The sequence below is a fragment of the Heterocephalus glaber genome, unplaced genomic scaffold (assembly GCF_053883595.1).
Source record: "Heterocephalus glaber isolate CG9 unplaced genomic scaffold, H.glaber_assembly_v1.0 deba00001504, whole genome shotgun sequence".
Lineage (NCBI taxonomy): Eukaryota > Metazoa > Chordata > Mammalia > Rodentia > Bathyergidae > Heterocephalus > Heterocephalus glaber.
Window position 1 is genome coordinate 73,120,009 of NW_028258324.1, and position 25,047 is coordinate 73,145,055.

Below are 25,047 nucleotides of genomic sequence, written 5' to 3' on the forward strand. Positions count from 1 at the left end.
AAGGTGGGCAGAGCAAGGGTCACATCCGCCAGTCTCGTGTCCAGCGCTGCCGGTGCTCACTGAGGTCCAGCTCTGTCCCCTGGCAAAGGAGGTCGGTTATGACATCTGCCCCGCCTAGCGTGCAGGTGCCCAGACTCCCAGGGGAGGCCCAGCTGTGGACCACAAAGCCAGGCTGTGGGGACCAGGGCCCAGACCTCAGCCTTCTCAGAGGCTTAGGGGCCGATGCCCACCCTCCATATCCCTGGGGACCCACGTCCTGACCACAAGCCCCTGGGGAATCTGGGAGGGGACTTGCAGCCCACTCCTCCCAAAACAGGAGCTGATGTGGATGGGTGGGTGGGGATGGGATGGATGGATGGGCAGGTGGGAGGATGGATAAGCGGATGGATGGATGGATGGATGGATGGGTGCATGGATGGGTGCATGGATATTCTGCGTGTTTGACAGCCCCAAAAGACCAAATCTTATCATCTAAGCGGTCTACTTCCAAGCAGTATTTGTGTACGTGTGGTGTGATGTATGACTTAAAGTTGTTTCAGTTTAAGTCTCATTTAAAAAGCCCACTTAAAAATAACAAAGACATGTTGCATTTCATGTCTTAACCTTCACTTACAGAGGCAAGGTAAAGTGCGGGTCTTTATTAAGGGCCTCCTTCATCTCCAGGTCAAAAGTACTCACAACCCCCTTCCTGGGAGCGTTGAGTGGGCCCCAGCTCCTCGAAGACCTTGCTGCTCACCCTCCTGTTTCCATTTCGCCATTAACCTGTTACTGAAATCAGGTTTAATTTAAAAGTAAAATTCTAATTAATGCTACCATTTTTATCTGCCCTGTTTAGGTAATCATTTGAAAAGCAAACACCTGATCCACAAAGGGTAGTGCAGATCTTTGAAATGTGACAGAGTTACGGCACATCCCTGATCTATCTCGATGCACGCTGGGCCTAGGACACCCAACCGGGATGGGGCGCTAGAAGGAGTTCTCAGAAGTAGGTGTGGTTGCCAGGCACTGGGGTACAAGGCAGCGCTGCCAGTTCCCCCATTTCTGTTTTAAACACCTCAGGGGGAATGGAGTCCCCAGCATTTTTTCCAATCAATGTACATCGGCCAGAGTGTCATTGCCCTTGGCCCTCATGCTGAGTCTCCATCATGGTGTTCAGTCTTGGTTCCCCAAGCTCCACTGTGTCTGCCCACCTGGCCACACACTGCTCCTAAGCCTGTCTCCTGTTTCTTTATTCTCCCAAGTTCTCGGAAGGCCAGACCCCCAGTCTCCTCTTGGAAATGACAATCACATGGGTGGTCACATGACTCGGGGAAGGCGCCCTCCCTCTGACGACAGACGTGGTGCTGTTGTCCTGGGCCCACCTGGTGTGCTGCTCCTGGACCTGACCTTTCCTACCACCCACTACGCACACAGCCACCCGTGGGGTTGGGTTCGTGAGCCCCCGTGTTGCCCCTTGGTCCTCCCTGGTACTGTTCTGTGGGCAGGGAGAAGAAGGCTAACACAGCAGGGTCCGCTGTTTTTGTGTCCCCTTTGGGCAGGGACGGTGTCAGGACTGAGGCCCCCGAAATCTGCTATACCCTGGGGAAACCAGACACTTCTGCTGAAGAAAGTGGCAAACCCTGGGGCTTTATGCACTGCTCCAGTTGCCTGCTTGAAATCCCATTTGACTAATGGGGGAAAACTTGAGAAGTAAATTTGTCCAGAGAAAAGAATTTTTAAAAACTGTTCAGCCAAGACAGTTTTATTGGAGATTTTATTTTCTTACCTCCTTCTCTTCCTCTTCCCACACATGATTTGTCTATTTGACCCCATAATTACATCCACATAAAATACTAGGGTAGGGGAAAGAAAGGAGCAACCGATGAATGTTTTAAATATACATTAAAAAGCACTTTTCCAATGTCTAAAGTGTTTTCAAATGTGATGAATTTGCCAAGTAGTTAAAACAAGGGCACAAAGCAAAAGTCAGTTACATCACATGTATTTTTCAGCCTAATGTCTAGAGCAAAAAGCTAACAAAATGCAGGCACTGTAGAGGAAGGAAAGGGGAAGAAGCCCACGCAGGCCTCCCTCCAGCAGCCTTGGAAGAGAACAACAGAGCCAGGCCACCTTCGAGGGCGCAGACAGGGCTGGGCCGGTCGTGCTGTGCATCACTCGGCACCAGCGGCCAGAACAGCCCCACAGCCACGTGTGGCAGCCCAGGCCTCCCGCAGGCCCGGAAATGCAGTGGCAGCCGAGAGACTGGTGGCTTGTGGGTGTGGTCAGTTGTCCGGGGGCTCCCTGACCAGTCCTGCACTTGGCTTCCAAAGAGAAGTAAGGACCTCCAGGGACCAAAGGCACCAGAGCAAAGGGATCTGCGATTGTTAGGAAAGGTTCTAGAGAGAGAAACTGTGGGAGCTGGTGGGGGGCTCAGGCTCAAACCCACAAGGGAGACGTCCCGAAACGGACGCGTCCGGCAAGGCTTTGCTGTCTGAAGCCAGGACAGCTCCCAGAGCACTGAGACACCCCGAGGCTGTTCCAGGCCAGCAGTTCGAACCCAGGACCTTGCCCCTGCTTCTCCGTCCTCCTCCGGAATGTGCCCGGCGGTGGACTCTGGAGCAGTCAGTTGTGGAAAGTTAAGGCTGAACGTGATAATGCTTTTCAGTTACCCCTTTCTGCGTTCCCCACTCACTTCTTTCTACCCTGTGGACCCTCTGGTCTCTCAGTGGGAAACAGGGCCTGCCTGTCCCAGGGCTGCCGGAAGGACCGAGGGCCTCCAAGGGGAAGGTCCTCACAGGGGCAGCGCTGCAGACGTCGTCTCCAGCAACATGGATGACAGCTTCAGGCTTCCCTGTCGCCTGGTGTAGGACACCCACTGGGCCTGGCTGATGCACCCCAAGTTCTTCAGGGTTTTCACAAGATCCCGGCGGAACCTCTCACCCACAAAAACATAGAGAATGGGGTTCAGGCAGCTGTGGAAGAAGGCAAGGGTCTGAGTGACCTGGAGACAGAGGTCGATGTTGATGGACGTGGCGCAGCTGGAGATGAACACGGCGTAGGCGTCTACGGTGTGCAGCAGCAGGATGCAGCTGTAGGGGAACTGCAACAAGACGAAGACGGTGAGGACGGCGGTGGCCACCTTGAGGGCCTTGTGCTTGGACGACCTCTTAGCCTGCTTCAGGGTGTGGATGATGATGGTGTAGCAGAAGGCCATGACCACGAAGGGCAGGAAGAAGCCCAGGACGACCTTCAGGGTCAGGACCGCGGACTTCACTCTGGCGCTCTCGCCCCCCGGGTACACCATGGTGCAGGCAGCCACTCCAGACTCCCTCTTGACTTGGCTGTACAGGACCTCTGGGAGGCAGAGCGCCACGGCCAGCACCCAGACAGCACAGCAGCCCATTCTGCTGTACACGAGGCGTTTCCGCCTCCACACCTGTGCCTTCATGGCCTGCGCGATGGCGATGTACCTGTCCACACTGATGCACATGAGCAGCAGCACGCAGCTGTAGAAGTTCATCCGGAAGAGTCCATTGACCACCTTGCACGTGAAGGTCTGGAATTTCCACTGGTCAGCAGCAGCGATGGCCCAGAAGGGGAGGGTGACCAGAAAGAGAAGGTCGGCGATTGCCAGGTTCAGGAGGAACATGTCGGTCATGGTCTTCACTCTCGTGCAGTACCAGTAGACAAGGGCGACCAGGCTGTTGCCCACGGTGCCCAGGACGAACACGAGCCAGTACAGGGGCGGGAGGAAGTGGCTGGCAAACTGCCTGACGTTGGTTTTCTTGCAGAAGAGATCGGTGAGGTTGAAGGCCACGTAGTCGTCCACAGGAGATGTGGAGTCGTAGCTGTAGTCCCCAGACATGTTAGGCAGGAGGCTCTGTAAGGGACACAAGATGGCACTCAGTCAAGGACAGTCTTTGGGGCTCTTTGGATGGAGCCCACCAGCCCCAGCAATCTGTGACAAGGCAAAAGACACCAATGCCTGGGAAGTAGGAATCCCAGATGTCTTCCCGGGTGTGAGCCTGGAGTGTCACGCAAAGCCTTGTGCACCGGAACAGTGGTCCCTCGGGTGGCAGTGCTGGGCAGCAGAGCCTCCCAGAGGTGGGGCCCTGGGGGGAGTGGTCAGTGGCGTTCTCTTAGGACCCCAGCTAGTTCCTGTGATGGCAAATTGTCACACAAAGAGCTTCACCCGGGGCCTCCCGAACCCTGTCTGCCCCGTGACTGCTCGTTCCTCTCCTTCATGCTCCCACCATGGTGTCAGCTGCCGTGTTGGGATGTGGCCAGAGGCCCTCACCAGGGCTGACCCCATGGGGTTGCCCATGGGCATTTAGCCTCCCAAACTGAGCTAAATGAACCTCTTCTCTTTACAGATTATCCAGCATCTGGCATTTGTTATAGCAACAGAAAACGGACCATCACAGGTTGTGAATAAATATTCCACAAATGTTAGTGGAGGACCTACTGCAGGGTGGTTTCTAGGCTGGGCACTGGGATAAAGTGGTAAATAAGTCAGGCACATTTCCCACACTCATGGGACTTAGCTTATTCACGAAGGACCTGGTTTTTGTTGTTGTTTCATTATATTTTGAGACAGGGCCTCACTATGTAGCCCAGGCTGGCCTCAAACTCACAGCAGTCCTTCTGCCTCAGCCTCCCAAGTGCTGGGATTGCACGTGTGCCCCACCACGCCCAGCTCACCCACTTCCCACAGTTGCCCGGCCCAGAGCTGTCCTAGAACCCCTGCCAGAGGAAAAGGAAACAAGCTAGAGATGAGGACCTGAGCTCTGCGTCCCGGGACCCAACCCGGGTGAGGGGTGGAGGAGGCCGGGGCGGGCAGGGGCAGCCGGGCCACTCCAGCTCAGCACCCCTTGCTCTCACTTGGCCCTTGGCGGACGCCAACTCTCGCTGTCCTGTCCGGGCCGATGTCCCTGCCAAATGCATCTCTGCCTCTGCTTCTCCTCAGGCAACTGCCACAGCTGTTCGGTCGTTGGGCTGTGTGGGCTAGAGGTCGCCCCAAAGCCACAGGAGGCTGTTCTTATTCTGTTCTGATTCTGTTCTGAATAGCTAACAAATATTCAGGCACAGGTATTTAGTTTATGCACCTAAATATTTATCTTGAAATAATAAAATATTCTGTGCCTCCAGTTAGCTGGGCTTCATCTCTGTAGTCGTGTTTTGAGTGAAACACTAGTGTTAAATAGCGGAGAGTCTGCATATCATACTGTGGTGCTTTCTGTGAAGTTTGCAATCCTCCTGTGTACACGGGAGCCTCCGATAAAGCCCCACCAAATTGGTTTTATTCCAACTGTGCATAGCACAGGAAAGTTTCAGAGAGTCCTTCAGAAGGCATTGAATTCTGGCTAACAGCATCTCCTTAGCCTCACTGGGCCTGTATGTGCAAGTGTGTGCATGCGTGTGCACACTTATTGGACACCAGGCCATGCTGAGCTGGCCGACAGCAGGCACCAGGCAGGAGAAGGCTGCTGTCTCCTGAGTTGTGAAGCTCACACCCAAAGCCCGTCCTCCCTGAGTCCTGGCTGGCAGGAAGTAGCAGGAGAACCCCAAGTACCAAGGAAACTGGGCCACCCCTGGGAAAATCGGACATTCAGTGGTGGCTCCACCTCCAGTGTGTGACAAGAGAAACTTCTACTGCAGAGAGAGGGACCCGGGCAGTGAGTCCCTGGGGACCGTTCTTCAGGGTGGGGCAGGTGGAAGGGCCCACAACTTCGAGAAGCTGGGGGAAATCCCCTCCCGCTTTACATGAGCTGATGCATCCAGCCCTTCTCACTTGAGGTCTCCCCGAAACCTGGGCACTGTGTCCTGGGCGGAAGAACCCAAGGAGACACATACTCCAGTGACACAGACCTCACAGGTGACATATGTTTCAGGGAAGAGGCAGGGACAGGTCTGCCACAGTGCACACTGGAGCTGGCACGGGCAGGCCCCTGGGCAGCCAGGCCAAGGCAGTGATGAGAGAGAGAGAGAGAGAGAGCGTGGTGTGTCTTCCAGTGCGGGAGCCAGCTTGCTGGGCAAGGGTGGAGGACCCGGAGCTCCAGCCCAGGGGTCTGGTTGTTAGTCAGGGAGCCCTGAGGCATATTTTAAAGCAATTACATTCACACACACAAAACCCAGTTTACATCAGCTTGGGCTGGCTTTGCAAGCAACCAGGGAGAAGCTTCCCAGGCTCCGTTCAGCTTCACACCAGAGTCGCAAACTCTGCCTCAAAGTGAGCTGTTCCAAAAATACGCAGATGAGCGGTCTGCCCACCCTGAAGTGTGCAGTGAACACTCCCTACTGTCACAAGCTGGAGCTGCACACGACCCAGCCCTGCCCACGCCCCCACCGGCCTGAGGGAGACAAAGCCACTTCCACTCCTGTGCCCCACCCCGATCCTCCTCCAAGCCTGCACCCTTGGCTGTGTCTTCGGGCTTCAGAAACCATCGCCAAGGTGCCTCCCTGCCCAGGGTGCCAGCCAGCTGCTTGATGCTGGCCTCACACGGCGAACACCAGGGGGGACCTTGGGCCACACCCGCGCTGTGACTGGCCTCCCAGCTCCCGCAGGCCCTGCTGGGGCAGGCGCTGCTTCCTGCCCACCTCTGAGCCTGAGGCCAGCTCGCCTCCCTCCAGAAGGCCCAGGGCGTCCCGGCCCCTCCCTGACCAGCTCTCTAAATCCCCTGGGGGCTCCAGACCCCCATCTCCACCCAGGGCAGCAACAGAGCAGGGCAAAGATCCCTCCAAAGCACATCCTCCATGGGGCCAAAGGAGACAGGGAAGGAAGGAAATGAATTTGTCCTCAGCAGTGGGCATTGGCAGATGCTCACCACCAAAGCGCTCTGTCCCCACACCGGAGAAAGGAAGAGCCCCGACAGTGGCCCCCGGGCCCAGTGCCTCTGACAGCCCGGCGGAGCCGTGAGCCTGAGAGCACCCTTGACGCCCCCCTCCTGATCCCCAGCCACTCTCAGCCTGTCCCGCCATCTGGAATCGTGGTGGTGCATGTACTGCGGGCCAGAGGCATGGGAGCCCCGGGCGGGGCGGGGCGGGGGGCACCTGGAACCGGATATTTCCAGGAAGGAGTGGAGGATGCCACAGCTGCCTCCCACCCGGCGTGGGAACCAGGCCCAGGCTGGTCCCAGTCACCCGGAGGGTTGTGGCTGGACGCACTTCTCTGGTTCTCTGGAACAGCCTTGCAGGGTATGGCTGCTTCCCAAGACCCCAAGGAGAGAGCCCAAGGGACAAACAGTCTTAGAAGCGTCCCTGGCTCTGTGGACCAAGAGGTGACTTCCAGAGACGGAGGACCTCAAGGGCCTGGCTCTTGTCACATCAACAGAATCACCTGTTTACCTCACCAGGACCAAACTAATTACCTTTGTTGCTACAGGGGTGCAGTTATATAACCCTGGTCGCCACCCTGAAGAATTGTTCATGTATCAAAGAGTTCAGTTGACAAATTGTCTTGACCACCACTTTCCATAGATCACGGAGCTTCAGTATCCTTGGAAGGGCGGTTTGCTAGCCCAAGACAGCTTAATTTCAATGAACTACGAGGAAAACTCGGATTTTTCTCAATGAGAGAAACAAAGTTAAAGCTCTTAATATTTTTGCAAGGCACTAAGTGACATTAAAATTCATAGATATTTTTGTGAGTCATGAATAATTTGATTCTATAATTAATTAATGACATTGGCTCTAAAAGAAAGAAATGATTCTGTAACTAAGGGGAAACCTATATAAACTCTCCGGTTTTACTTGCTTTTAGTCGACTTTAAAGATCACTGATTCTGGTGCTCACAGGGCTGGGCCATGCATTCTTAGCCTCTGAAGTGGGGCTTTGATGACAGCGGTTGCCTAGGTTACGGTTCAGGGACCCCCCCCCCCAGGCTGCTTTTGCTGAAAGCACCTTCCTGTGGCCCTGCAGATGTGCCACGGGCCACTGGGGCAGATGGGAAGAGTGGCGTCCTGGCTTCCTGCTGTGTCTCCTTGGCCGCCTGGAGCTTGGAGTGGCCCTGGGGGTCGGCTGAGCAGTGCTTCATCCCGAGCTACAGCACAGGCTTGCTGGGCCCTGGACTCGCCTACTTCTCCTCCGCTTCCCAGCTGAGGACGCCAAGCGCCTCCCCAGGCTCAGCTCCTCTCCCGTCCCTCCCTTTCTCGGAGTCAGTCCCCTGCGGTCCCCTGCGATGCTCGATGCTCGCTGAGGCTGTCCAGCACCGCCTGCCAGGCTGGCGGGTTCTCAGTACACCTCTTCCTTCTCGGCCACGCTGTCTCCGGAGCCCCTGGCTTCGTGGGCGGCAGCAGAGTTCAGCATTTTCCCCTTAACAGTTCCCTTCCTAAGGATCCGACTCAGCCGGTTTTGCTGAGCTCTTGGCCCCTTGGAGAAGCACAGGCCGTTGCGTTGCGAGAGGGCTTCACGGTGTCACAACGCGCCCGTCTGGGGCTTCAGACCTTCGGTCACCTGACTTCTCCCCGCCGCCGTCTGCTGGGATGAGTTTCAGAACAGACACACGGATCCAAGCCCGCCCCCGTTAAGGATAAGGAACAACCTCAGCTACTTATGTGTGAAATCCCACTGTCTGTGTCCACAGCACACCCTGACGCCTGTCTCTCTGGAGCCCTCCCCACTGCAGCCCCTTCCCCAGCCCCAGGGAGGGCAGAGTGGAGAGTGCACTGAGGTGCCCGGGCCAACCGTACCCACTGTGAGCTCTGTGGGCCTCATGCCAGGCAGGAGCAGCCCTGCTTCTGGAAAGAGAGCAAAAAGCAAAAAGAGGGCTCGCTTGTAAATGCACAATAGCAACCAAACTCCAAAAAGACAGACACTGGATATTAAGCCTCTTTATGCTTACGGGGGGAAAAATCCCAAGCGAGAGCCAGGTGCATGTTGAGCTGATATCAAATCTTCTAGATTCCAGAAGCATCTTGGTTGTTAACATGGAATGAAAGAAGCCCCGCCCCATACCTGGGGTCGAACTCAGGACCTTGTGCTTGCTAGGCAGGCACGGCACCACTGAGTCAAATCCCCGGCCCGAGAAACCTCTCTTTTGACCTCATTGACCTCTTTGGCTCTGCCAGTCATCTGATTCTAGTATTTGACACTTACCTTTTTTTCCCAGCCCATCCCTTTTATATCCTCATTCATTCTCCCTCTCTCCCTCTCTCTCTCTCTCTCTCTCTTTTCTAGTTTTTTGGGACCGGGTCTCGCCACAGCTGCCCTTGAACTCACTATGTAGCCCAGGCTGGCCTCGAACTTGTGTCGCTCCTCCTGCCTCAGCCTCCCGAGTGCTGGGACTACCAGAGGGCACCACCACTCCTGGTTTATCTTGGCTGAGTTCTCTGTCCAGCCCTGTCTGCCTGAATGGTTCCCCCACCACCGCCCTTTTCATCAATGAGGGATTCGCTAAAGCTCCCAGGTCAGTGGTTGCTTTGAGAAGCTCTGGGCCCTGGAAGCCCCAGGGAAAGGTGTAGAGTTCCTGGGTGGTGTAGGGAACCCACCCTTAGGTGACCCCAGAAACAGTAGCTCGACTTCACCCGAAGGCATGGCCTGAGCAGGGCTTTGACTCAACCCCCGTGAGCAAGGCCACATCCCAAGGCCCTGGAAGAAGACAGCTTCACAGATCCAGAGCTAACCTTGGCTTCTGTTCCACAGCAGCAGCAGGACTCCAACCTTCTCCTCCATAAGCAGAGTGCCAGGGCCACTTTGGAGAACAGCGTTCGGCCCCTAAGCAGTGACGCATATACGCACTTTCCTGACACCCCAACCAGCCCACCCCTGAGCACTTACCTAAGAAAAATGCACGCACAGGTCCCCAGAGGAATTGTACACCAGCTTTATATGCAGTGGCCCCAACCTGGAACCCCCCAAGTAGTGAACCAATGGATAAGCTGTGGGCTCTCCATAGGATGCGTAAGGAACCAGTGACAGAGTCTCACAGCGACAGGGACAAACCTCAAAGTAATTATGCTGAGTAAAGAGGCCCGACCCCAAAGCACACAGTGTATGGTTCCATTTGCAGAGAACTCCAGATAATGCATGTGAATCTACAGGGACCGAAAGCAGATCAGAGATTCCTTGGTGAGCGAGGAGGGGAGGGAGGGCCTGGGGGCTCAGGGGGTGGGTTGGCTCCTCAGTTCCCCTAAGAGGCGCTGAGCACGCACGTCAGAGCACACCCCGTGATCTACATACCTGCAGCGCGCTGCTGCAGGCCCCTGGGAAAGCTGTTAGCGTGAAGAGGTGTAAAGAGAACATCAGGGCCAGAGGATGCAGCAAGAACTTTCTGCCAGCAGCGACACAGCTGAGCCCTGCGGGTCATGGGCTGTGACTTCGGGGACTGAGGAGAAAGAATGTGGGGACCACGATTTTCAAACAGCAGATGAGACAGGTGTGCAGACAGACGGACCGATGGATGATAGAACGGATGGCAAATACGGAACTGGTGATGTAGACGGGGGACTAGATGAAGGATGACAGAATAGGTGCTCGGTAGTAGAACAGAGGCCAGATCCATAATAAAATGGATGAGACATAACAGAGCAGGCGAGCAGAGCCACGCATGCTCATCCTTAAAAGGTGGGCTGAGGGGGACCCCACATCCGTGTCCCCAACAAACATCGCCCTAAACCCAATAATGAGCAAACACCAGCCAGACAAACCCTGACGTGGACTTTCTAAAAGTCGCTGGATGGTATTATCCAGACACACCAAGGTCTAGCAACACGAAGAGGATCTAAGCAACTGTCCCAGACTGAAGAGGCCGAAAGGTGGCTCCCGCTGAGGAGCACCCAATGATAAATGGCACCACCGTGCTGGGAAATCAAGGTGTGAACTAAAAACACAGTGAATGTCTCATTGATTTAAAAATATTACAGTGAAAGACGCATTGCCAGGAATTGCCCTCACGTTCCTCCCTTTCACTCTGAACACACGTGCCCCATGGTCCTCACCACTTCCTGCAGCAGCTCTGCAGTCCTCTTTCCTGAGTGTCCTTACTTGTGCTGTCCTGGCTGCCTCCTTGTCCTGAATCGATTCAGGTCATTTTGACCTTGGGGAGGAGCCAGAAGTCACACAGTGCCAGGTCCAGTGGATACGTTGGATGAGGACATAATGTCATGTTTCATTTGGCAGAAATTGCCATAAACATTTTAATGGATTCAGGACATTCAGGCAGCCATGAGGAGACTTTCAGGAAAGGATGCTACAGAGCTGCTTCAGAAAGTGGCAAGAATGTTGGGATGAGTGTGTTCAAAGCAAAGGGAAGATTTTGAGGAGGGTTCATGGCAATGTGTCTTTTACTATAATGAAATTTTTATTTTAAACATTCAGTATATTTTGTGAGGATTCCTCATATGGACTGTGAATTGGATGGTAATTCAGCATAGGTGTTTAATTTCCTAATTTTGCTAACTGCGTGTGTGTGTGCGTGTGTGTCTGTGTGTGTGTGGTCGGCATGTAAACACATACACACATACACACAGAGACAGAATAATAAAGCCGTTAAGCCAATGGAGCAAAATGAAAATTTAAACAATGTCAGGGTAAAGGGTTCCTAGACATTCCTGACCTGATTTGTGACTTTAATAAATCTGAAATCAGATTTAAACAAGAATTATGAAAATTTGTTGAAAGGAAAAAAAAAGAGGGGGAAATGCCTTGGGAACTGACCCTCAGGCCCTGGAGAGCCTGCTGGGGGTCGGATGTGAGCCAAGGCGGCAGCCCAGACCCCCTGGGCCTCGGCATCAACCAGACCTCGCTGCAGCCCCAGACCCAGGACAACCCTGGCATTTATCTTTAAAAATACTACGTTTTATGACTTTTATGGTACAAGTTACATGTTTTTGTGGGAAAGGTGATGACCACACAACAGCTGAGAGAAAATCAAAATCATCTGTAATCTGAGCACCCCACGTATCTGCTTCCAACTCTGGGTTATTTTCCTTCCCAGTCTGCTTTCCCTGCCTGTTTTGTCCTGCTTCTCCCGGCACTTGCTTCCCACATCGGCGCCCGCCAATCTCCCCACCTCCACGGCCACCCCTCCGCACTGCCCTCAAGCGCAGCCGCCTGCAGCCCGGAACAGTCCCCGCCGACAGACGGGCACTGCGTTTGTCTCCAGCTTCTTTTCATCGTGATTTTGAAATATTTCCAGGTGGGTGGGAAATGCATTTTCTTCACAGAGGTTGTACCCTGCCCCTTTCTTCTTAAGCATGGGAACCCCGAGCTCTGCCTGAGTTACCGTCCTGAGTGATCCTGAGTGTTCAGCACTTCGGCTGCGAGACATCTGCTGGCACGCGCTGGCCACCACAGAGAGTCCCCAAAACCTGTCTCTCGATAGGAAATTCACCCAGCAGCAGAAAAGCAAAGCTAGGAGGCCCAGAATGACTTTCTTTCCCAGAGATGAAAAACAGCCGGCTGAATTTAGAAGACTTCAATTTAATCTCATTAAAGTGTGGGGAGACTAGTTTTTGAGACACACATCAGAAAACACACGAGGAAGTTGAACATTAATTAGAAAATATCGGGGCCGGGGATTTAGCTCAGTGGTTCTGCCGCCTGCCGTGCAAGCGCAAGGATCCGAGTTCGATCCCTGGTACCAAAAAAAAAAAAAAAAACCTATCAGAACATTTTCCAAACAAAGAAGCCCCCAAAGAAAGAAGAATGGCTATGGCAAGAGAGGGCGCGGACAGCAGTGAAGGCCCTGACGTGGCCAGGGACGGGACCCTGCGGAGGGCGAAGCCACCGTCAGCACTTACAGAGCTCAGCGCCCCGGACTCAGCGGCTCACCGTCTGGCGCTCTGCTCGGTTCTCACAAAAGAGCATAAAGACACACGCGTGGCATCGACTGAGGTGGGCTTTTCTTGCAGAACAAAAAGAAAATGGAAATAACCTAACTATCCAGCAGTTGGTACACCCACTCAAGAAACCACAGGTAGCCAACAAAAAGAGGAAGACAGACCTGAAGTGGATAGAAATGAGGTCACCAGAATTACTAGGTTGAAATGCGAGGCGGAGAAGACTCCCTTGCACAGTCTTTTTATACAAATGCACATCGAAGGATGTGAACGGTGCTGCTGGCCACTACAGGAACGGCTCTGGCAATGACAATGATCCGTGGGAAACGAAACTTTCCTCTTTCCTTTAGATTTGGCAAGCTACTTAAATATTTCACTGAGGGTGAAATTTTAAGAGCTGTCATAAAACTAACGTCAAAAAAAACAAACCTAACTTGTCAGCTTTAAAGAAGGAGAAGGAAGAGGGGAGGGGAGGGGGAGGAGGAACCCAGCCCTCTTCCCCTCAGTACACCTGTTTACAAAATTCGTACAAAAGAGGAACTTGCATCCGGGCCCCTCTACCATGGGAAGCAACCAGCAAGGAAAAAGAAAAGCTAGTAATTAAATTCGAGGAAGCTGCTTTTTGCAACTTTGTAATCCTGACTAGCTTTGCATGCAGCAAACATTTAAACAAAATAGCTTTTTTCCATGACACATGTGCTCTGGCTCAGAACATTTGGAAAGCTGAAGAGTAAAAACAAAATATATCCTTCCCTAGCCCCACCATCTGAAGACACTGCAGACAGCTCAGAGTTTCGATCCAGCTTCCTTTAATTTTTGTCAGAATACTTTCCTAATATTTTATCCCACTAGTTGCAGCCTCCAAGCTTGCTTTCTTTTTCCTCTTGTCCCTGAGAGGAGGAAGAGCCCACACACGACAAAACCTCCTGAGAACAAGGAACCCCTCAGCCAGAGCTGCGCCCAACTCCGGAGCTTCCCCACCCCCCTGGGTGTGGCCTAGGGCTGGGTGCTTGCTGCACAGTGAGTGACCAGAAGTTAAAGTCTCCATCTGCGGGGCAGAAGGGACTCACTCTCCTGAGCCTCAGTTCCTTCTGCACACAGGGTGGGGATGGCCCAGGCTACTCGCAGGTAGGGACAGCCAAGGGCAGCACTGCGGAGAATGTCTGTGGGACAAGGGCGTCTGTAGCCATAGCCCTCTTACTGCCCGTGCCAGGAGCCCGGGAGGCGGCCTGGCACCTTATGGAAGGACCAGGCGTGACCCGGGCACTGGGGAACATGCAGGAGGGCTTCACGAGGAGGTGACATTGGCGCTGACCCTGGGAGGCTAAAGAGAAGAGGACAGGCATAGGGGAGGGAACACTGTCCCAAGGCAGCAAGAGCACCGACAGGTCCTGGAAGCTGGAAGGCTGGGTGTCGGGGCCTGGGAGGGAAACCAGGAGAGCTGCTGATTCCCCAGGGTGAGAGGCCACTGGGAAGGACCCTGGAACCCTGCGTGCCCAGCCACCTTTCCCGTTTCCTCTCCTGTCCCTCAGGTGCCAACTCGACACCGAAACAGTTTGCACGCCCGACCCTCCCCAGTCCACAGCCCCGGCCGCTCACCACCCCTAACCCCAGGCCTCAGGCGAGGCAGGAATGTGGCGCTTGGTTTGCCCTTTCTCCAGTTCGCCATATGAAAATGGAATCATCTTTTGCATTTTCTCCAGCTTCCCGCTCTGTCCCCCTACCCTGGGGTGGGGGCTCTGAGCCAGCTACCAGCCGTGTGCCCGCCAAGCCTGGGTCAGGCGCCCACCCCCTGCCCAGGGCACCCAGAGGCTGCGGTGCAAGGCGGCTTAGGGCAGGCAGAGGACACTGGAAGAAAGAGGGAACGAAGGGCTCGGGCTGCCCTCAAGGAAATGGCCAGCGAGCCTGGGCGCCTTCAGCCAAGGGGGCAGGGGATGGGCTCCCCCGGCTGGCAGTGTGGCGGTGGCATCTCCCGACCCCTGCCCTCCCTCCCGCCCTGTCAGCGTGGCAGGCTAATTCTTTTTTTTTTTTTTGGTACGGGGGATCGAACTCAGGACCTTGCAGCACTGGAACCACTGAGCTAAATCCCTGGCCCAGCAAGCTAATTCTGAACCAAAGAGGGTGAGCGAGTTTGAAGGGACAAACCAGTGTCCACTGATGAGTAGCTGAAAATAGCTTTGCTTTTTATGTTTTTCTGATCACAAAGGAGTATTTTCACAATGCACATTTTAAAAACCCAAACATTTAGACAAAATAAGAACCTCTGCTAGCGCAGCCACTGTTCACTTTCTGAGATACATCGTTTCCGACCACTTCTTTGTACACAACCACACACGCACACGTGCACACACACACACACACACACACACACACGGAAGGCGCTCGGGCTGCGCGCACCATTCTTCCTCTTGCTTTCCAGTTCATCGCTGTGGACCTCGCTCTCCACGCCAAGTTGGTGCAGAGCTGTCACTGACCAGCAGCCGTCGTGTGCTGCACTGGAGGACAGGCCACTGGCCCTCTCTTGTCACCTGTCCCCAGAATCTGCTTCTCCTGCCTTAGAGCTACAGTTCCCAAACAGCCCAGGCCACACTCACGTGTGTGGGTGAGGAAGGAGCTTTATGAGTCACCCTGCAAGCGGCCCCAGTCACCTTTGGCCCCTGGGAGTTTCTAGCCCAGTATCTGGTGCCCATGACCCCTGGAGTACATAAAAGGGCCCATCTGGGATTCAGAAGCCCTCGTGGGATCACACAGCTGAGGACACGGGGACAGTGGGACAGGGGTGAGGCGAGGCAGGGCGCTACTCACCTTGAGGAGCAGGAACAGGGCTCCGGGGAAGGCAGGAGGAGGAGGCTGCTGCTCGGGGCTGTGGAGGCCTCTGTGAGCTCTGCGCTGTGAGCAGCAGCTCCCCACTGAAAACCAGAAGGAAGCCAGGCCACCCCTGCCTGCGCCTCACTGGTGGGAGCCCAGGAGGGTGGGGAGTCACCTGCTGCGGCTTCCAGCAATCAGCACTCTCTGTCACTTACAGCCTGAGACTTGAGCTGAGGACTGCCGGGGTCAGCGGAAACCATCTTTTGTGAAATCCAAGAGCAGACAGCACCCCGCTTCAGGGAAAGGGGAACCTGGTAGAGAGGACCAGCCCTGGCTGGCTTGCCGGGGCACCTGTGTGTCAGATGTCAGGGCGTGGGGCCCTGTAGGAGACACCACCCCGCCACTGTGCATCCTCGGGCCCTCCAGTTCTAGAACCAGAGAGCTGAGCCGTCCAGTGCAGAGCCACCGCCACGTGTGGCCACTGAGACGTAAGTAACTGGAACACTAGCTGGACCCTCGGGGACGGGACCCACACGCAGCTGGTGGCTACCACAGACACAGCATTTCCATCACTGCTGATGGGCAGTGCATGTCTGGAGTCACCGACATGCTGCGTGGCTGGGAACCCAGGCTCCAGGGTCCCCAGGGCCTTGAAATCGGGGACAAATGCAGGAAGGTTCGCTGCATCACATACTCGCACAGGACAGATATACCGTTATTAATCATGGGCAGCTCGATGAAAGTTTGAAAAAGGCTAAAGACTCATGGGTTAAACCTTTGCCGAAGCTGGCGGGTGACCATCCTGTCCTCTGTTGTGGCAGAGCTTTCACTCTGGTGCAAGAAGAGATTCTCTATCATCAGTGTGACAAAGACCTCTTTTCTGAGGGGAATCATAGCCACATTCCTGCAGAGACTAATTTCTCCTCTTCCGACTGTCACCATCCTGTGAGCTCAGGGCCTCAGGGTCAGGGCCTCAGACCCACAGCCCAGTCATCATCTCCAGTGTGCGTGGAAGCGAGAGACAGCAAACACGCACTGGATTTATTTCTAAAGGAAAAAGGCCCACGGACAGCCTGTGTGAAAGGCAACGGCCCGAGCAGTAAGAACGAAAGCAGTGACTGATTCATTCACAGGCCTGCAGGGAGCGAGGTCTGAGCGAGGTCTGAGTGAGTGGAGACACTCCCTGGCCTAGCCATCTTCCTTGGGCATAAATAGTGTCTGCCACGGAATGTCACCAAGAATCGCCACACACAGAGTGACAGAGGAGGGGCTGACAGAGGGAGGTGTCCCCTGTTCTGGCTGCCCCGCTGTGAAGGTCACTCCCTGTCTGATGTCATGCTTGGACTGCTCTGGAGGGTCAGCCAAGGCTCATGGGTGAGGAATTTACCGAGCTTTCTACCTTTCCTGTTGCTGGCTGCTTCTGCCCCAGGTAAGAGCATCACAGGCAGATGACTGGGCAGAGGCTGGGGGAGGTGACAGAGGCGGGAGAGGAGGAGTCAATGCGCCCTCTGCACTGGAGCCCAGGTGGGGTGAGGCGGGCGACCCTCACCCCAAGAGTCCTCTTGTGAGGCTGGGGAGGCGGGAAGAGTTGAGAACACCCAGGGAGGACTTCCCCGTTCTCAAAGGAACGCGGGGCAGAGCCCAAAGCAGACGCCTTTGGTTGTCACCTGGTTGGCAGGAAGGCCCTGTCTCGTTGTCTTTCTGGTCTCTCTTGGAAGCCAGAACTCAGAGCTGGTGGCTGTAGAGGCTGCTGACCCCACTTCTAAGGGGAAGACGGGGTCCCCTCTGCAGTCTCTCCCTGCCCCCATGGGCTCCCAAGGGCAGAGCAGGGAGCGTGTTCCCTGGGTCCTGGGCTAGGACCACTGTCTCTGATGACAGAGAGGAAACCCAGGCCTCTTCACGGCAGAGGCCCATGGGAGCCAGGTCTGGGTCACCTCTCGGTTCCCGTGTGTCTGACCCAGTCTCTGGCAGCTTCAGTCCCCACTTTCCAGGTTCTTCCTGCTTAAAACTAGGCTCATGGTCTGGTTCTCCTCTTCCTCAGTCTTCCGTGCACATTGGGAAAATCACGTGTGGTCTTTGAAGAGGAAGGCGCTGACTTTCTGTCTTCCTTACAAAGCCATTTCACGGCCTGCCTTGGAAAGCTGAAGCACCATAAGACCATTCAGATAGTTTGGACTTGATGTTCTGATCGGGGTGGAGCAGGAGTCCCAGGTTCAAGTTTCTGAGGCGCGAATCTGTAAGGACTGCTTTCCCCACTAATCTGTGGGGCCAGGGAGCATGCAGACCTGGCCCATAGGTGCAGCCCAGCAGCACATTCTATTAAACACCCTCCAGGTGCACGAATGGAAAACTCTGAGCCTGACATAAATCCTAGGAGTCAAGGGTAGCACCTTCACCGAGCTGCAAAGGCCCCATAGGGCACGGCCGGACACACAGCCAGCCACCTGCAGCACGGCTGGGGTCCCTCAACTGGTGGCCTTTAAGAAGTTGTTTAGTTTCACTGGTTTACACCGAATGCAAATGGCCAGTATGGCTCATGGCCTTGCTGGGGGCTCATGCAGGTCTAGAACGACCCTCCTCGTTTCCCATCTCCACCCTGACAGCTGCTGACTACACAGGCCGGCTGGGCGCAGCCACCTGGGGCCCGAGTGGGGAGCTGCTGCCTCCACAGGAAGACCAAACCCAGGGCAGGCTGAGCTCCACTGGCTTTTCTAGAACACCTGTAGGCTCTTCATGGTGCTAACTCATTTTGTGGTTAGCAGGAAAAACCAGGACAGGACAAGAAGGAGGAGAAAGGAGTCCTTTTTGCTAACTGGAATAGTTACTGACAGTTGGGATGTCACTTAGGAGGCCATTATCAGAGAGGAGAGAGAGAGAAAGAGAGTCTGTCCTCAGATGCAGCAGCTGTAAGAACAGAGGGGATGGCAGACACGCAGCCAAGTGTCCCCAGGAACTGGCAAGCCATGGATGAGGCTTTGGAGGCCCTGGAAAGACTTGGACACCTCTATCAGAGAGGGCACGCGCAGGAGGAAACGCTGGTTAGCAGAGCGTGCGGCACTCGGCCCTGGAAGCAGCGTGGTCGCGGTGTGCGAGTGAAGGTGTCTGGCGGATCGCTAGATGGGGAGATTAAGGGCACAGTGGTGGCTGCCAGGCTGTTGCAGAGTCTGAGCTATTTGCAAAGAAACAAACGTCACCCCTCTGTGAGTCTGCCTGCAGCACGGGAGTCCCGAGGCCAGCTGTAGGCCTGTGATCTCATTCGCCCTCCGTGCACAGTAAACTTGGTCCTTTCTGCTCCAGACTCCTTGGGGGATTTCGCTTGAGCCCTTCATTCAGCAGCACTGTCCTCAGAGGTGGACGTAGCAGGAACTAAGACAAGTGACAGTGGCAATGGGGACTAAACCGGGGCTGACGGAGGGACAGGGGCCCCTTGCCACAGGTGGTCAGGCGAGGGGTGCCCAGGAGGTGGACCTCACCCAGGGGAAGCTCTGAAGTGTTCAGGTGGGGATGGGACCTGATTTCCACTTTGGAAACGTCGCTGGCTGGTGCACCTGACACAAAACAGCAAGACCTCAAGCTTGCTCTCCAGGCCCGAGAACGGGGTGTCTAAATCAGAGCCCCCCGTAGCTGGCCGGCCAAGGCCAAGGCCTCCATAGGAACCACCCGAGCTCGCCCGCCACTGTCCCTCCTCTGGACTTCCGGCTCCCTGCCCCGTCCCAGACACCGGGCTAGCGATCACTCAGCCACCGCGGCTGTCATCCTCACCGCTGTTTATTCACCCAGGGCTCATCGTGGGGCTGCGCACTCCGTGGCTTTGGACAAATCCATGAGGACGCGCAGCCCCCGTTCAGGGTAGCAGCAGTGCCCCGAGGGCCCTCGTGCTCCCCGGCACCCCTCCCTCCCCCAGCCTTCGGCACCCACTGACCTTTCCCACCTTCCAGTATCTGCTCTTCCAAAAGGTCATGGAGTTGGAATCACACGGTGCATGGTCTCTCCAGACTGGGCTACAAGTGCATCTGAGATATGCACTCAAGTTCCCTCTGTGTTTTCGTGGCATAGCTCAGTTATCTTTGGTGCTGAATGATACCCCATTGTCCGGATGTACCGCGGTTTCTTTTTTTGGGGGGGGGGGGTGTCAGGAATCGAACTCACAACCGTGGTTTCTTTATCCATTCACCTACTGAAGGGCATCGAGGTTGCTGCCAAGTTTGGAAACTATGAGTAAAGCTGCATAAACATCCTGGGCAGGCTTTTGGGTGGACATGAAGTTTCCAGCTCCTTTGGGTGGATACCAGGATCACAGCTGCTGGATGGTGTGGTCCGTTTGGTGAGCAGCTCCCCAGCTGCCTTACAAAGCAGCCGCACCGCTCTGTGCTCCCATCAGCACCAAATGAGTCCAGGGTTCGAGCTCCCAGCCGCTGTGCTTGGGAGTGTTTTGGTGTGCACCTCCGATGACATAGGATGCTGACCCGTTTCTTATGCCTCTTTGCCATCCACCTTGCTTCTTCCGGGAGCTGTTTTAAGGCCTTTGCCTGTTTTTCAAGCGAGTCGTTTATTTTCTTCTTGTTAAGTTTTAAGACTTCTGGGCGGATTTTCAATAACAGCCCCTCTTGGCTGTGTCTGACAAACACCAGTCCAATGTTTCTCTCCTCTCTTGACAGCATCTTTCATAGAGAAAGAGTGGTTAATTTATCTGAAATCCAGCTTCTTGTCGTTTCTTTCAGGGGTGATGCTTTTGGTGTTGCATCTAAGTCTTCACCAGACCACAGATCCTCTTTCCCGTGCTAACCTCTAGTTCTTCAGTTTCGGACTGGACACAGGTCTGTGGTCTGCTGTGGGTTCATTTGTGTGAGGGGTTTAAGGTCTGTTTCTAGATTTATTTTTGTGTATGGATGTCCCATTGTTCTGGCAACATTTCCTGAAGAAACTCTCTACTCCACTGTGTTTCTTTTGCTTCTTTCCAAAAGGCCAGTTGGGTTGTCTGTGTCTATTTCTGGGTATTCTACTGTACTCCATTCTATCCTACTGACCTATCTCTCTAGTCTCTTCTGTACCCTACTGACTTGATTAGTGACAGGTTTTTTAATTTGAGGACTTTTTGTGACCCTAAAAAGAAGACTATTCAATGTTTTAACTCTTTTTCCTACAAGAAAGGTAAATTAAAAATGGATCCCATGTCACAGACCAGCCCTGTCCTCTTTGTCCCTTGTGGTGTCATCTTTGCCCTGACCCTGACCCTGTGGTACATTGATGTTTGATCCTTTTTTGAAAAGCTGAATTCAATGGCTGGTGCTTTTTAAAAGTCAGAAATTTTCCAGCAGCGCCAAAATAGCTGTGCGAAAATGTCCTGAGTTTCAAAATGGCCACATCAGAACAACCACATCAAGAGCCAGGGCCCTGTGAGGAAGACCCAGAGCCGCGCTCCTCACTGGGGACAGGGCGGGGCCTGGGCCGGGGCTTCCTCCTCTCAGTTCCAGATGGAATCAAGTGGCTTGCTGGTGGGGGATGGAAACAGAATCAAGAGCCTATCTGTTCCGGTCATCACTCCACAGCATGGTGACTGTAGTTCATAATGACATTGTTTAGATTCCAATGTTGCTAAAAGAGTAGATTTTAAACTAGGCATAGTCGTGTACTCCTGTAATCCCAGCTATTTGGGAGGCTGAGGCAGGAAGATCGCCATGAGTTTGAGGACAGCCTGTGCTACATAGTGAGAGAAAGAAAGAAAGAAAGAAGGAAGGAAGGAAGGAAGGAAAATAGATTTTAAGTGCTTTCCCCACCAAAAAAATGATAAGTAGGTGAGGCAATGGATGTTTATCAGTTTCACTTACTATTGCTATAATGTATACGTATATTAAAGCATCATATTTTACCTGGCATGTACATGCAATTATTATTTGTCTCATAAAAATAATAAATTAAACCTGTTTTTTTAAAAAATGTAAGACCCCATCACAAACTTTAGCTTCTTCATGGGTTTTTATTTTAAAAGAGCCCAGGGTTTAGTACTGACCACATCTGGAAAAAAAAAACATGCCATGAAAACAAAGAAGGACATCCAGCAGCCTTCCCAACAGGTGCTCTGCAGACCGGAATGCGGGCTGGAATGCAGCCAGAGGAGATTCTTGAAGGAAGAAGCCCAGCAGCAGGGAGAAGTCAGCCTGGTGTCTTACTTGGAGCCTGATTTCAACAGCGCCGATACTGTACTCTTTGTCTTGGGTCGGAGCTGGACCCCAACTTCCCACCCGTGACGCATGTGAACGGCTCTGTCCCCTGTGTCTGATGTCCCCCGGGGACAGAGATGCTGCTCTTGTAGCTCCAGCCTGCTGTCTTGTGACCGGGAGCCTCAGGGGAGTGTAGATGTGGCTGCATCTCCTCCGCTGTGGTTCCGCCTCTACCAAGTTCTGGTACTTCTCCTGCCAGCGAAGAACAGAGCTGGAATCGAGGGCTCTGGTTCCATGCTGCCCTCCTCTGTGGCCCTATGTGAGATGCTATCTGGATCTGCTCGGGGATGATGCTGCTCAATGTAAAGGTGCTGTAAGAGAGGAAGGAAAAGGAGCTGATCCACAAGGAGCCTGGCACCCAGCAGATGCCCTCGAGAGGCTGCACCAGGCTGCAGTGATGTCTGTGGCCTGGCCTGTTCTTCACTTTCCTGCAGCATGGCCTTCATCTTGGAGCCTCCATTTCCTCTTTGGTAACACAGGGCCAGTACTGTCTATCTTCTGGGGTTGCTTCTGAGAATGTGATGGTCAAAAGGCACCAAAGCAACAGTGCTGGTCTTTTGTCTATTAACAGAGCTCATTTCTGAACACTGCAGAGAATCCAGTAACGACCAATGCAGGATCATCATCCAAACTCAGCCAAACTGGACAGCCTTTCTCAAAGCCTTTGTAAAGTGTGAGGCCTCAGTATGAAGAGCCTGGGCTTCCCTTCTCCGGGGAAAGAGAAAAAGCAGGAATGCCCTCAGCCTGGCCTGCGCCAGCCTCACTTTACCAAAATCCCTAACAAATACAGAAGGCAGAGAACAAACCCTGAAGACAAGGAAGCCAAGCCGCCATGCTGCTCCCTGGACTCCCTAAGGCCACACAGGAGTCAACTGTAAGGAAATTAATCCCAAAAGCCACAGAGTTTTCCCTCCTCCTTCCCGCCTATAATTCACATCTCCCCAAGGAGACACCGAGATCCACAAATTTAAAATTTTATATTAGGGGATTTCTTTACCCAGAGAGCAAAATAGTAGAACAATAAAGGGTTCCAGCCTCAGGACTGGGAAATCGTAACTCAGTGGTAGAGCACTTGTCTGTTGTCTACAAGGCCCTCGATTCAATCCCCATCACTACCAAAAAAAGCAAAAGCAAATAACCAAAACAATTATTCTTTGGTTCAAACTGAAAACAGCAAATAACATTGGTATTTCACAATTTGCAAAGAGATTTTCACATATATTTAATCTTCACAACCGTGACAAAGACATGATTTTCCTATTAAGGTTTTAAAAACAATGAACCTGAAACTGTAGAGGCCAAGGGACTTTGTCCAAGGTTACAGAGGTAGTGACTGGTGGAGACAGGATTTGATCTAGGCCTAATATTGAAACCTTTGCTCCTCTTCTTCCTGCAGCAGCTCTGGAGTCCTCTTCCCTGTGTGTCTTTAGCTGAGCTGTCCTGGCTGCCTCGATGTCCTGAATGGATTCAAAATGTTGACCTTCCATGGTCGTTTTGACTTTGGGGAGGAGCCGGAAGTCACATGGTGCCAGATCCTGTGCATGAGGTGGACGAGGACACAGCGTTGTGTTTTTATGAGCTGCCTTCTGTTGGATGGTGCTCGGCAGCAGCAGTCACTGTAATTTTTTTTTAATCACACCTGTAAAGACATTCAGGAGAGAGGACTCTCAGAACTGCTTCAGAGAGTGGCCAGAATGATGGGATGAGTGTGTCAAAGCAACCAGGAGTATTTTGAGGGGGATTTGGGCCAATGTGTCTCTCACTGAAACAAAGTTTTAAATTTTATTTAATTATAACTTTCAGCCACACCTTGTACAGTTGGTCAAAGCAGTCAGAAAATCAGCTCAGATCCAGCCTGTGCCAAGCACACCAGCGGGGACCAGCCAGAAGTGAAGACCCCTCACCACTGGCCATGCCCATGGCATTAATCCACTTAGCATGCGGGCGCCTGCAGGACAACCCCTCACTTTGGCTGTACCTCTACGTGGTTCCACACTACAAAGACACAGGGGACACCAGACCACCAGACCAATGTACTGGGTAAGTTGGAGGGATCATCACCTTCCATCAGAACCTGGACTATCTTCAGGGGAAGGGCAGCAGGAAGCTTGCAGAGTTCAACCCTACAGGAAGACAGGGAGCTCAACTTGGGACTTGCGGCCAGAAATCTGCCTGAATCTCACGGGTCTGTGACTGGCTTGCTGAGCCTCATTGACTTATAACTGCACACTGCTGCCCATGTTGTCTATTGTGACAGCAGAGACATACCCTGGAAGAGGCCCTTCATTTTCACTTTTATTTTTTATTTCCAAAATTATTATTATTGGGGGGGGTTTTTTGCTCTTATTTTTAATTTTTGTCCTACTCTTTGCAAATTTTTATTTTCTATTCTTTTTCTTCCTTTCTTTTCTCTTTCCTTTCTCTCTCTCTCTCTCTCTCTCTCTCTCTCTCACTCACTCTCTTGCTGTCCCACATTGTTCTTCATCTCCCTTTTTGTTCCTGTTCTGGCCCTAATTCGGATTTCTTCTTTATATTTCTTTTATTCTCTTTTTCCTTCTCTCACCTGTGTCCTCTGGCCTCACTGCTAACCTTCTGCTATCCTTCTGCCTATCTATCCTTCCCTCCCGAATTTCATGTAACTCCCAATCCCAAAGGGTAAAGTTGCTATATTGAAGATTGTATTCACTATAAACATATGTTGGGTTGGTCCTTGATCTTGATTTCATTCACACAGTTAAAGGTGATAGATTAATAACTACCACAAGTTGTCATTTTCTAAGAGGTATTTGATGCTATGGTGTTGCTGATTGTATCACTTGGGCTAAGGTGTTGTGATTGATCTAGTCAGTGGTCCTTCCTGGTATAATGAAAATGAGAGCCTCAGAGTCATTAGGGACTCAAAACCTAAAGACCAGCTATATCTGAAAGATACCTCTGAGAAGCAATCATTCCATAAGGGTTCTAATTACAACCAACAAAGATACTTACAATAAGCTATTTCAAAGTATCAACCCAGGAATTAAACCAAGAACAGTACCAAAACCAAAAACGAGAAGGCATTTAAGCAAGCCACAAACTCAGACTTCCACCCCACCAAGGGTAAATTCTGGGGGAAATGAGGTGGAAAAATCAACCACCTGGACACCCTGAACTAATAGCACAGGAAGTAACAAAACAGATGAATGAGGCTCTAGAAAAATTCAAAGCAGAAATAATCTCCCAGATATCTACAGAGATGGTGAGCAGAGTGAAAGACATGAAT

The 25,047-nt window shown here is 53.0% G+C and overlaps 1 protein-coding gene across 1 annotated transcript; it reads right to left on the bottom strand.

The window, feature by feature from the left end:
• Positions 1 to 1,551: 1,551 nt before the first annotated feature.
• Ccr9 (C-C motif chemokine receptor 9) lies at positions 1,552 to 15,661 on the bottom strand. The gene is made up of 2 exons (XM_021259150.2): positions 15,562 to 15,661; positions 1,552 to 3,859 (listed from the first exon to the last, which is right to left on the bottom strand). Exon 2 carries the CDS (start codon positions 3,842 to 3,844, stop codon positions 2,771 to 2,773), a length of 1,074 nt encoding a protein of 357 aa, XP_021114809.1. The 5' UTR covers positions 3,845 to 3,859; positions 15,562 to 15,661; the 3' UTR covers positions 1,552 to 2,770.
• Positions 15,662 to 25,047: the final 9,386 nt, after the last annotated feature.